Raw genomic sequence first — 12,324 nt, 5'->3', positions numbered from 1 at the left:
GTCCGATAACTTTCACTAACTACGATATAGATAATTTACATACAATCTTTAGCCTGTCGTTTCATTCGTCTCTTCTACTTTAGAACGCGTAGCCCCACTCTGTTTGGCTATCTGATACTCTCAACTGGTTAGTCTAAGGTGTATCGGGGATCAATTAGTTTCAAAAACAAGCGACTTCATTGATCCACTCACGGGGGGTTGAAAGGTACGCTGTTTCGCTGGTCGAGACTGAGCCAAACGTCCCGATTGCTTGATACAAGGCTTTCCTTCCGGCACGCTCACGGGTGCTGAGGATGTAGCACGGTGTGTATGTGGCGGGATGGGAGGCAGCAACTTGGATTGTAGCTGATTAATTGACTTGACCGACCGCAGGGAATTTGATGGTGTGAACGCTTCCGCTCCAGGTGATGTCGGAGGCGTTGGCAGTGGCGTCAACGGAGGATCGAACAATAACGGAGGAACTCCGCGTGAAGAAGAATGGCGGGGCAGTGAAGAATAGGATTTGGATTGGTAAAGTGATGTATTAGGACGCGATGTTTTGAGTGTGACAAGTGGCGTGTGGTCAGAAGTCAATACCGGCGAGATGGGTAAAGGACTGCTGAGAGATGGAGAAGCGGGACGTAATGCAAGAATTTTAGCAATCTTCCTTCTAGTAAAAAGAGGGGTTTGAGGGGGAGTAGGGAACGATGAAAGCGAGACAGCCGACACATCATCGTACGCTTGTCTGCTGCGCGAATTGGAAGGAAGTGGAGGAACACTTAGCAGTTCTTCATCTCGGGGAAGTAAATGTGGCGTAGATGAAGTATGCAAGCCATTCCGATACAAGCATCGCCTTGTAGGAGGATCAGACAGATCTACCAATGTTTGTGCAATACGAGGGGAAGCCATGACGGGAAGATAACTATTTGGTTGGGGGCGCGGAAGGTTCGCTGCCATATTCATACCACGCAATGCGTCCCATTGTGGATTGGGATGACCGCCATCAGGTGCACAAATTCTAGGAGTGATTGTACCTGAGGATTGACTGGGTCGTTCTCGGTCTCCTGACCTCCTTTGAGAATCCTTCGGTGAACGGTAGGGCGTCGCGATCAAATCCACAGATTTGATAGCACAAGGCTTAGATGCAACCGGGCGATTTGTCCCGAGGCGAGGTGAAGTGTCCGTATTGACGGGCCGCTTCTTTGCGGTAGGAAGCAAATTAAGTGGAGGGGGTCGAGGAGGTCGAACCGGTGGCGAGTCTCTGGTTGATCTAGGCTGCTTTCCTGACATTGGAGGATGCATATTCAGGTTAGACAGACCATCAGAAACGTTCTTTGGAGGATTATGGGCAAGGTCCGCGCGCGGATAGCATCCGCAATCAAGAATGGGGGCAGAGGGCATGGCGATATCCTCATCCACGAGGGAACAAACACTCCCCCTGTCGTCAGAACTGATATCCCCGTTGATGGGTATTGGAGGTGCTTTAATAACTTCCTCAGACTGAGAGCGTATCCGATGAGCAGGTAAAAGGAGTGGTAGGTCATGGTCGACAGGACCGAAAATCGCAGTAGCAGGAGTGCATGGTGCACTCACAGCCATTGTTTCTTCCATCGGAGACTTCTCTTTCTGCTTTGTCGCCTTGCTGTCCTTGCTTCTCTTTTTCCACGAATTACGAAAAAAAGCAACCGACTTCATGAAGGGGCGCGGGGTGATGTGCCAGCGTATTTTGATGTAAGGGAGACTGCGGGTATAAGATAGACGACCAGCCCGAGACTGGCTTTAAGACCCCGTATTGATGATGGGCCAAACCTTCTGACAACGTCTTCAGCCTATTTACTTGCCTGAGAACAGGAAGATTGAGACGGTGATCTGCCCCTGCATCGTAGATACAGCAATCTTAGATGCGAGAGAGAAGGCAGGGTTATAATAGATCGTCCTCTTCCCTCTTAGCACCGAGGATGTATCAATATGCCACCATCGGCAAATGGCGCCCTCTCTTTTCAGGAGGTGTCTAAGAGACTGTTTGGTGACCATTTGCTTTACGAGCAACCGTGAGGAGCATAGAACCGTGTTTTCAACAGGTAAAGAAGTCCATGATGCGTTCCATATCTGTGCATAGAAGGAGTTTGGAAAGGGCCATGGAGTCTAACACCAGACTGTGCAATGAATCATGCGCCAAGGAAGGAGTGTTGTGTTGATGAGTTTGAGAGCAATGTTCAGTTTGAACTTTGAAGTTCAAGTTGGCACTGTTGTGATGTGGCATGTCATAGAACGGTCAAATGTTATGCATGATCACAGGCAAGCTTCTCACCCTCCCCGTTCTCGTCGAGGCACTTGCCCTCGAAATCACCACCTAAACAACATGCCCCGAATCTACGCTCTCACCGATAATGATAACAACGACGTTCCTATGGTCTGAATACAGTATTATCTCTCATCCAATGACACTCGGTGCCTGCTCAGTCAACGCGTGAGACCAGATGATTACTTCTGTCGCCTTACCCTTAACCGACAATCAGAATTAACAGTCCGATCCAATCATACACAATGGAATGATCGACTCGGGCTTTGTGTGAACACTTTGTCGTCGACACGCGGTCAAACGAATGATCGATTCATATGCTACACGCCGACGTTGATTATGCGCCTGATCCGTCGACGTCTAGACTTCCCCTTTCTCTCGACGGAGGTGCGTTGTAACCCAATTAGTCAAGAGCACATTGACATTCATAGGCGTTAGCTTAATATTATAGAAGGTTTGTGCGTCGCGGACTTTGTACTACTTGGCAAACTTTCAAGATTCATTCACCCAACATTCACATGTCAATTTCAAAGCGACTTATCACCTCTCCTCGGAATGACGAACTATGACCTCGTAAAGCTTGACGCCCGCAGAGGTACAGAATCTGTGACTGGGAAGTCGCGTACCTGAAAAAGCACCTTAGCATTGAGCAATGAGGTGCTTTGTCTTGGTATCTGTCAGGAAGATTGCCAAGTTCTCAAATGCGTCGGCATACCTCCCACATCGAGAGGGCTGTTTTTGCGTGCCAATTATCGCCTTAAGCTGAACAACACCCCTCAATGACAATCAGTAATATGGGGCGAATCCAACAAGAATGGTCCAAAAATGCAACCGCTTCAACGCTTATTACTGTAGCAGGCTCATGTGCAGCCAGTCTTAGCCAGTACAGCACGACAGCTAATTAGTCTTCCGATACAGACACAGAACCATTGTATGTTTAGGTTCTTGTCCTTTAAAGCCATTACAGCCAATCAATGATGAGAAGCGCGACGAACGACAGCTCGAACAATGTTTTCTCCGTTTCAGAGACATCAAGTGCCAACAATTCTGACGCAGAGCTTACCGGAATTCCTGATGAAGGATATGTATTTCTGTCAACCTCAGGGTAAGTTTGCAAAGAAAATCCAATTAGAATCCTCTTTCTGACTTGAACACCCCTCAGATCTAAAATGTTGAAAAAATTCATGTCAAACTGCCTACCAACCCCCTCTGTACCGGTCTATGAAGCGTGAGGATCTAGATAGGTACTATCTGCTTTCTTAACATCTGAGGCAATGCTTATGGCGAATATTGTTATCGATTTCATGAATGTAGAAGCAGAAGATCTATTGCTCGAAATTCGAGAAGAAACATCCCAATCCCAGTCTAAGCTAGAGGTATGTGTACAGTCACTACAGTGCATCAGGTTCGCTGATTTATTCTTGAAATCCAAGCAGCCTCACTTTGGGACCGACTGAGAAGTGTCGAGGGTGCAGGTCATTGTTATATCCCAAGGCCGAAGGCGAGCATTCACTTTAGGATCCAGAAGCTGTGGAATATCAAATTGAGAAACACTCCGGTGCCTTGCAGGATCCCGACACGTATGATCTGACGCACGACGCCCTTTCTTTTACTCAGATGCCCGGTCCTGTACGTGGTCAACAGCTTGTTCGATATCAGCAATGTTAATTCTCATCCAATTGTAGGTATGAAGCTGAACTTTTTCTTTCTGCAGTATCAACTGACATTGTGGCGCTCTTGACATAGTCCTGAAGGGTGGAGAAAATGCTTGGAGTTTAGCGACACTCATGTATTGCGTTCTTTAAGTGGGGCGTGGATGGGGCTTGAAAGGGTTGTTGCCATTTTCACGCTCAATAACTCAGAAAAGCTCGAGCTTTTAGGTAACGATCAATGTTAGGCCTACATTTAATCATGATTGCTGGAAATCTATTACATTACATTAAATAAGTTGCTATACACATGTATAATTACAAGGGTTATCGATGAATGGGGGTTATAATAATGCAAATATATCGACGACATCCATGAACAGCACGCCACGGACAGAATATCACAATCTAGAAGTCCTCATCAATGGTGCTAAATCTGAAGTCAGTAAAGAAGGCTGAGAAATCGCGCTGATTACTCACAAAGTTTTCCCTGATGGCTGTGTTGACTCTGTCGAAGTCGAGTGACTAACATTAGCCTTCTGGTAGTCCGACACACGTTTTTCAAAGAAGTTCGTTTTCCCTTGAAGGGAGATCATGTCCATGAAGTCGAAAGGATTGGTTTTGTTGTAAAGTTTCTCATTGCCGAGCGCCACCAGCAGACGATCTGCAACAAACTCAATGTATTGACACATTAGTTCAGCGTTCATGCCAATGAGTTTGACTGGTAGGGCGTCTGACAAAATAATCAGCTTCCGAAGCAATGAAATTACGGATAGAACATACCAGTCAGGAATTCTTGCTCAATAACGACAGCTTCTGTGATAATTGCCTTGACCACCTCAGGATGAGGACGGCGCTTGAGATGGCTAAAGAGGAGGCAGGCAAAATCGGTGTGCATTCCTTCATCACGGCTGATGAGTTCGTTGGAGAAAGTGAGCCCGGGCATGAGACCACGTTTCTTCATCCAAAAGATAGAAGCAAACGATCCGGAGAAGAAAATGCCCTCTACTGCCGCGAAGGCGATGAGGCGCTCCGCAAAGGTAGAGCGCTTGTCGGAGATCCATTTTAGGGCCCACTCAGCTTTACGCTTGATGCAAGGAATGGTTTCAATAGCGTCGAAAAGGTAATCGCGTTGGACGGGGTCCTTGATATAGGTATCAATGAGAAGGGAATACGTTTCGGAATGAATGTTTTCCATCATAATTTGGAAACCATAGAAGCAACGCGCTTCAGCGGCTTGAACTTCGTTAGAAAACCTTTCAATCAGGTTTTCGTTGACAATACCATCCGAAGCAGCAAAAAAGGCGAGAACATGGGAAATGAAATGTCGTTCATTGTCATTCATTCGATTGGTCCAGTCGTGCAGGTCCTTGGATAGGTCCATTTCTTCAGCAGTCCAGAAGGAGGCTTCGGCTTTTTTGTACATCTGCCAGATCTATAAAGGGATCAAAAAGGGGTCGTGTATAAACAAAGAAGGAAATGTACCTCAGGATATTGAATGGGAAAGAGGACGAAACGACGACGCGAGTCCTTGAGTAGAGGTTCGTCGCCTAGTTAAATGTTAAAACAATGGTAACAAACATAGTTAAATGAACACACTCTCTGGTAAGTCAACTTCACCTACGAACTTGCTACGAAGTTCGCTTAGGGAGTCGTCTTCAGCATCCCCAATAGTATCAGGAGAATCGGGCTGGCGCTCATCATCGATGAGGTGAACAGTAGTCTTGTTAGAGAACTTGTTTGACGACTCGAACGAGAAGGCAGCGAGGGCAGCCGCAGCCTAAGGCAAACATGAATCACGAGCACTGACGCCTTGCAATTATGGAACTAACCTTTTTGCTGGGCGTCGGAGCAGGAGAAGCGGCGCGGGTGATGAAGGTAGCCATGAGTATATTGAACAAAAGAGTCAAAGGCGCAGAAACAAAGCCGAATCCCGACGGTTTTTATACGCGTTGGGCTGTTGAACGTGTGCTCATGTTTGTTCTGTTTTCAACACGGGTCGCGTTCGCGTTATTTGCACAGGTTGACGACGTTCTTTCGGATGCGAAGCGACATGCGCATGACTCAGCATTGAGTTTAATCACGTGATTATCGGGATCGGAGCGTCGGACATCTTCACGCCTTCCGCTCCATGGCGCCTTGTCTCCGGAATCCATGAATGTAAATTCGCACTCGTGCCCAAGCTCAGAGCAACGTAGTGCTGCCAACTGTAATGGCTTGTCGACACAGCGCTTTGTCGGAGATGTTGATTTGCCCGAAGGTACCACTATCTCTGAGCGGAATTTCTGTGTCTTACCCCCCACTGTATAGAACAAGAACCATTATTAAAGGAATCTCAGCGTCGCTTCGTTCTTTTCCCAATACAATACCCAGAGGTACGTTGTTGTCACGGCTATCAAGCGGTCTAGCCAGCAATCTTCTAGATATGGCGTTATTACAAAAAAGCCCAAGCTTCTTTCTGGACCGTGGAGGAGATAGATCTGTCTCATGACATCACAGACTGGGCATACCGACTCAACAAAGATGAGCGCCGATTTATCTCCCATATTCTGGCTTTCTTCGCTGCGTCCGACGGTATAGTCAACGAAAACCTCGTCGAAAGATTTTCAAATGAAGTTCAGGTCGCGGAAGCTCGATGCTTCTACGGTTTCCAGATCATGATGGAAAACATACACTCGGAAACATACTCCCTGCTTATAGACACCTATATCAAAGATCCAGACGAACGGAAACACCTTTTTGATGCTGTTGAGACTATCCCTACCATCAAACGCAAAGCTGTTTGGGCCCTTCGCTGGATATCAAGCCGCGGATTATCGTTCGCGGAACGCCTTGTGGCCTTCGCCGCTGTTGAGGGTGTTTTCTTCTCTGGCTCATTTGCCGCCATCTTTTGGATCAAAAAACGTGGATTAATGCCCGGCTTGACTTTTTCTAACGAACTCATCACTCGGGACGAAGGAATGCATACAGACTTTGCATGCTTGTTATTTACTCATCTCCGGAGACGACCGCACCCAAATCGAGTACTAGAAATCATTACCGAAGCTGTCGCCATAGAAAAAGACTTTTTCGGAGGTAAGTTGGTCAAAGGTCGCATGAAATCCGACTGATGTACTTTGCCAGATGCCTTGCCGGTGGCACTCATCGGTATGAACTCGAAGTTAATGTGCCAGTATATCGAATTTGTTGCAGACCGTTTACTTGTATCCCTTGGCAATGCGAAGTACTACCACGCTACCAACCCATTCGATTTCATGGAGATGATTTCACTTCAAGGCAAAGCCAATTTTTTCGAAAAACGAGTCTCTGAATATGCCAGGGCGCATATCAATCATTCCTCTCCTGAACTTTCATCCAAGCACACGCACAGAATATTGTATGTTATCGTTGTTACTTTGTCGAACCTCCATATTCACGAGTGGCCAGTACTACAGAAGACGATTTTTAGAAACGACTGGCATGACCGACATAATCCCTTTATCACTAAATAATGAATATTGAATCATCATTATAATCTATAGAAGTACTCTCATGTCACTAGAGTATCATCGCGTATTGTTGCCCCACTCACTATATAGACTTCCTGCTGCATCCAAAAGTTTAATATAATAGATCATTCTGAATCCGTTCCGTTTCAAGCATCGTTTGAATGTACACGTGTTTAGTAATATATAAAGCGGCCAGTCGCCGGTTGATGCAACTTGTTCTCTAGATGTTGAGAAGTATCTTTGCTAAAACCACCCCTCGATCGAATCAACCGAAACTCATACGCAAATGCCTTTATTGGTCACCTTTACCGCTCTTCTGTCTCCTCCATTTTTACGAGATCAACACAGTAAGAGGAGGGAGCATGAAGGTTTGCACTTTGTTTCAATAAAATGCTTACCTCGTTGCTTGACCTCTATTTACTGTCAGCTAGCCAACGCTTAGTCCGGATTCTTCTGCATGGAATGATATATGTTTATTCGATCGTTATTCTATTCATACTCTTCACGACTATAACCGGGAGGACATTGTGACGTTGCGGTACGACATCTGCTCGTTGTCAGACTGGGGCTCCGGAGAAGGTCTAATAACCTGAAAGGTGTCCGAATAACCCTAAGCGTATTATCATCAAGCGCATACTTGCAGTAGCGGGAGATACTGTGAAGACGCGACCACCTTGCCCGGAGCCAGAGGTTAAGGTCCCCCAAGGCCACGTCTGGGTAGAAGGTGTGCTTTTTGTTACCCTAAATTTTACATTTCAATTGCTCATTGTTCCAGGCGACGAGTCGTTCCGCTCGGACGATAGTAATTTATATGGACCCATACCGGCGGCTCTCATAGAATCTAAACTCACCCGCATTCTCTGGCCCCCCGAACGCTATGGCCCACTCATAGAGCCCAGCATACCCATAAACTGTACTGGACCCGCCTACAGGCATGCCAAGGACGCCATCCAAAGAGCGAAAGCACGTCGTGCGAGAGTCAAGATTGGGCGTCCTTACAATGTCGATGCCGACACTTATTAACAGAGATTCGCGACAGATGTAGCCTTTTTTCACGTTAAGTGACATATAAGTAGCGGTAACATCTATCTATCATTTCATTTCCGATTTTTTTTTACCTTGATTAATCAACATTAGTGACTCCGAGTATGCGGTCAGCTTCGGGGGTTCCTACTGCAGGTATATCCTTGCGCAAAGAGACAGCGACTGGAGAAACTCCCTCGAGATGCGCGAGGGCGAATATAACATCCATATCTGCCATCCTGGTTATTATATTTTGCAAAGACAATCGGCTACCTCCCACATACCTTCGAGTGATCTCCCAGCCGTTTCTGTTCAAGCAATTGTTCAGGTGTGTGTATCCACAGTGACCGATGTTCCACATACCTGGGAAGAAGAAATATACACATGGAATAATGAAAGCATTCAAAGACGCAAAAACTGTATCATGATGAGCTTGGGTGTCCGATTGACATAGTATGTTGTCATACCAATGTAAGTTTTCCATGAAATACTTTCGAAAGACGGGCCGGTGACCATCACGACTAAGAAATTGAACGTCCAGTTGCTTGCCTATGCCGAAATCTGTGAACTGTCCGTGATGTGATGTGTCTATCACTCACCGTCGAGAGCGCATTGGCGGGTCCCCTCATGCGAAGACCTACAATTTCTGCAGGCTGTTGAAAAGATCCATCAGCTGCTCAATCCTATTCTCATGTTGCTCACATATAACCAGGTCATTCCAAGCCATCCCACAGCAAAGAAGGAGTTGAAGACAAACAGCAATATTGCACTGATGACATTGGCAGCAGAGTTGTCGATGCTTCCCAGAATCGCAAGGAGGATCATAGTAATAGTCTGCCCCACCGACCCGAAGAACATTAATTTTCGTCTTCCTACACGCTCGATCAGTGCAATAGCAATAAAGGACGCCAGGAAATATTCAGTTCCATTGCATGCTGCAATTATGCGCGATTTAACATCCGAGATGCCGAGATTCTCGAACAAGATAGTCTGATCTCTCTTTTAATGACGGTGAGAGGAATAACTTTTACGACGGACTTACAGCGTAATAGGTGATGATATTAATGCCAGTTATCTAGCCAATTCGATGTCTTTTTCTGTACCTTGGGAGGATATTGAAAGGACGCACCTGTTGGAAGCACTGTATGACGACCCCAAGAGCAACTCGCCTGAAATTCTGGCTACGCCCGTTGGTAAAGAGCTCCCTCAAAGAAGCTTTTCCTGCAGGGTGGCGCTTGCCGTCTGCTTCGTCGATACTCGTGCCTTCCTCTAACTCGACGGCTTCCTTGATGGCATGGAATGTCTGCTGGACATCTGGATCCATTATCGACTTATCCTCGAGGTCGGAGATGACGGCCATCGCTCGCGCAGATTGCCCAGTCTTCAGAAGCCTATACGATCGCTTAGCAACTGAACGAAGTCATAGGTCCGAGCGTACCATCGCGGGGATTCAGGAAGCTGCGCTCAGAAACGTTGAAAAGCTGATGATAGGTAGAGATGGTGATAAACTCACGAAATTAATGAAGATAATCATAATTAATGCGAAAATTATTTGCAGTGCGATGGGAACCCTCCATTGTGCAGAACTTCCTTTCGCCCAGAACCTGAACGTCGAATGTCATCAGTGACACACAGAATTTCAGGTCAAGTAAACTCACAATGCAAAATCAATCCACTAGAAGATTGATTATCGTGAGTGGATAGAATGCTTGACAACGTCTTAACTTACATATCTTAAAGTAGAGAACGTGGTCAATACACCGATTATCAACTGCCAGACAATGTGACTCACGATACCATGATACCAAATGTGATCAAGCTTCCTTCAATCATGATCAAGGCTCCTCGTTTCGCGGCCGGTGAACATTCTGCGTGGTAAGATGGGACAGTAGACGTCTAGCCTGCTTTTAGCGACCTTCTTAGCTCAAGATTGATCAACCCACATTTAATCCGTTTCCTAGCCCTGTGATCACTCGAGCTACGAGCATTTGGGAATAGCTGTAGGAAGCTGTTTGAAGTATAGCTCCTATGATCATAACGACACCTCCAAGGATGATCGTCCGCCTCCGACCTAGTCTATCGCCAATCCATAAATTAGACAGTGCTCCAGCAAGGCACCCTAGTTCCTGTCAGTTGTATGTTTAGTACGTATCCTCGACATGATCTGAAACTGCTAACATAGATTGCCACCAAGAGGCTCTGCAGGGTAGCATGGTTAGGAGGCTGCCCAGGGCCAACCACCACCTGAGGAAAAACTTTCTCGAACTTGATGGAGCATCAGAAGTTGACTTCGGTAAAATTGCGACAAAGATTCTCACTTGATTGGCAGTCAGTAGCGCGGACATAACACCTTGGTCATATCTGTGGTCGAAAATTGGGGCTTCGCGTCAAGTAACAGGCTTCATACGTACCCGAAAAGCGTAAACCCAGTGCCAGTTACGAAGGCAATGGCCCATGTCAAGTTTCGCCCTCGCAGGGAAGATCTATTTGATTCTACTTCCTGCTTGAACTGCTCAGAGGCTACGTCGGGGGAATAGCGAAGGGGGGCGATGGACTTTTCCGAATCACCCAATGCGATAGCATCAGCGCTAGGCTTCTCAGACATGGTTGAAGTGGAAGGAATCTCATGAATTTCGATTAGCGAGCCATTTATATGTAGGAACTTATTCTCCAAGGGTTCATAAACTCCCCGGCGGTGATGGGACGTGTGGTGGCAATCTAAAAATGTGTGGTGGAAAGCGTGGTGATCGGCAGCGTACTGTGGAGTCATGGAGTTCTTGCCCGCCAACTCAAAGCCGTTATAACATCGTTAGATCATTATGGCCTCCATACGGCACCCATTGACTGCCGTTAGATATGCACAATCACGCGAACATTTAAATCGAAAAGAATATATGGTGAATTATATATCCCATAAGATAAGATGAGGGTATAGGTGAGGTCATCCGGTCATGCCTCCCTTCTTAGCCGAACGCTTACAAGTTGCACTTTACTTAGTTGAATTACGACACCAAAACTAAATGTGAGGAGTTCCACGAGGACAATCATAAACGCTGGACATGAGAACGAATGCATGAGCTGAGCGTCAAAATTAGAAAATATACACACGTGATGTTAGAAAGAAAGAAAGATTCTGGAGCAGAAGGCAGAAACGGACAGCTGAGGAGGGAAAATTGATATGGCTAAGACTAGTGCATCAGCCCCATTCATCGGGTAGGAAAGGTGTTACACGGTCATAGGTTTCCTCGTTTCCACCACCGTTTTTCCTTCCCTTCTTGCTCCCCTTTCCAATGACTTTCTTGAATAGTCCGCTGACGCCGGTAGGTTTATCCGGTTCGTCAATCCCATTGGTTGCGTTGTCGTTGGCATAGCATAACTCAACCATCTTCGCGAGCTTATGGTGAGGATTAGATTCGTTTTGTCGCCTTGAGTTATCTAGAACAGCCTGGAGGTAGAGAGCAAGGTTGGGAAATGTGATGGGGAGAGAAGGAAATGGAACGGAAGCTGTTTCTGGTACTGTATAAGTCTTCGAAAGAAGGGTGTCGGAGGCATCTTTAAGCATCGTTGGGACACTCGAGAGTGTATATGACCAAGGCAACGCATTGACGTTGGCAATCTGATATCTTTGAGCATTCGAAGCATTGGGTGGAACAGGTTGGTCAATCGTAAACCAAAGAACAGTACGCCATTCGCGAGACATATGGTGAGGCTGCATAGCGTCAATAACGAACAAGCCACGACCAAAAAGTTTGACACACTTTGATAAACTGAACTACAGTCCGAAGTTTTGGTAATTCGTTCTTATTGATAGCCATGGCTTCAATAGTGGGTTCTATCTTTGTCCCACTCAATCGTGCCATGAGTTTCAACAAATGACGCCAAC

At 46.3% G+C, this 12,324-nt stretch overlaps 6 protein-coding genes across 6 annotated transcripts; 2 read left to right on the top strand and 4 right to left on the bottom strand.

The window, feature by feature from the left end:
- Window positions 1-1,264: 1,264 nt before the first annotated feature.
- On the bottom strand, window positions 1,265-1,711 carry AGABI2DRAFT_191773 (hypothetical protein; the record flags this gene model as incomplete). The annotated part of the gene is made up of 1 exon (XM_006459935.1): window positions 1,265-1,711. A coding segment is annotated over exon 1 (408 nt), but the record flags the coding sequence as incomplete, so codon positions are not given.
- Window positions 1,712-4,025: 2,314 nt separating this feature from the next.
- AGABI2DRAFT_191772 (ribonucleotide reductase beta subunit) lies at window positions 4,026-5,890 on the bottom strand. Its single transcript, XM_006459934.1, has 6 exons — window positions 5,763-5,890; window positions 5,530-5,710; window positions 5,416-5,480; window positions 4,714-5,365; window positions 4,411-4,663; window positions 4,026-4,360 (listed from the first exon to the last, which is right to left on the bottom strand). The coding sequence occupies exons 1-6, from the start codon at window positions 5,814-5,816 to the stop codon at window positions 4,339-4,341; spliced, it is 1,227 nt and encodes a 408-aa protein (XP_006459997.1). The 5' UTR covers window positions 5,817-5,890; the 3' UTR covers window positions 4,026-4,338.
- Window positions 5,891-6,084: 194 nt separating this feature from the next.
- AGABI2DRAFT_116955 (hypothetical protein) lies at window positions 6,085-7,378 on the top strand (the record flags this gene model as incomplete). The annotated part of the gene is made up of 5 exons (XM_006459933.1): window positions 6,085-6,190; window positions 6,241-6,305; window positions 6,354-7,005; window positions 7,054-7,306; window positions 7,357-7,378. 5 exons carry the CDS (start codon window positions 6,085-6,087, stop codon window positions 7,376-7,378), a joined length of 1,098 nt encoding a protein of 365 aa, XP_006459996.1.
- A 264-nt stretch (window positions 7,379-7,642) lies between these two features.
- On the top strand, window positions 7,643-8,441 carry AGABI2DRAFT_68067 (hypothetical protein; the record flags this gene model as incomplete). Its single annotated transcript, XM_006459932.1, has 4 exons — window positions 7,643-7,786; window positions 7,850-7,956; window positions 8,015-8,142; window positions 8,194-8,441. 4 exons carry the CDS (start codon window positions 7,643-7,645, stop codon window positions 8,439-8,441), a joined length of 627 nt encoding a protein of 208 aa, XP_006459995.1.
- A 100-nt stretch (window positions 8,442-8,541) lies between these two features.
- AGABI2DRAFT_67054 (hypothetical protein) lies at window positions 8,542-11,046 on the bottom strand (the record flags this gene model as incomplete). Its single annotated transcript, XM_006459931.1, has 17 exons — window positions 8,542-8,672; window positions 8,726-8,749; window positions 8,805-8,858; window positions 8,909-8,990; window positions 9,041-9,094; window positions 9,144-9,431; window positions 9,484-9,516; window positions 9,571-9,832; window positions 9,880-9,899; window positions 9,955-10,045; window positions 10,100-10,116; window positions 10,171-10,174; window positions 10,234-10,337; window positions 10,385-10,567; window positions 10,620-10,706; window positions 10,760-10,802; window positions 10,853-11,046. The coding sequence occupies 17 exons, from the start codon at window positions 11,044-11,046 to the stop codon at window positions 8,542-8,544; spliced, it is 1,671 nt and encodes a 556-aa protein (XP_006459994.1).
- Window positions 11,047-11,637: 591 nt separating this feature from the next.
- Window positions 11,638-12,301, bottom strand: AGABI2DRAFT_67036 (hypothetical protein; the record flags this gene model as incomplete). The annotated part of the gene is made up of 2 exons (XM_006459930.1): window positions 11,638-12,150; window positions 12,200-12,301. The coding sequence occupies 2 exons, from the start codon at window positions 12,299-12,301 to the stop codon at window positions 11,638-11,640; spliced, it is 615 nt and encodes a 204-aa protein (XP_006459993.1).
- Between the last annotated feature and the right edge of the window lie 23 nt (window positions 12,302-12,324).

Source organism: Agaricus bisporus (assembly GCF_000300575.1).
Source record: "Agaricus bisporus var. bisporus H97 unplaced genomic scaffold AGABI2scaffold_4, whole genome shotgun sequence".
In the NCBI taxonomy this organism is placed as follows: Eukaryota; Fungi; Basidiomycota; class Agaricomycetes; order Agaricales; family Agaricaceae; genus Agaricus; species Agaricus bisporus.
This window is presented reverse-complemented; position numbering and strand designations above follow the sequence as displayed.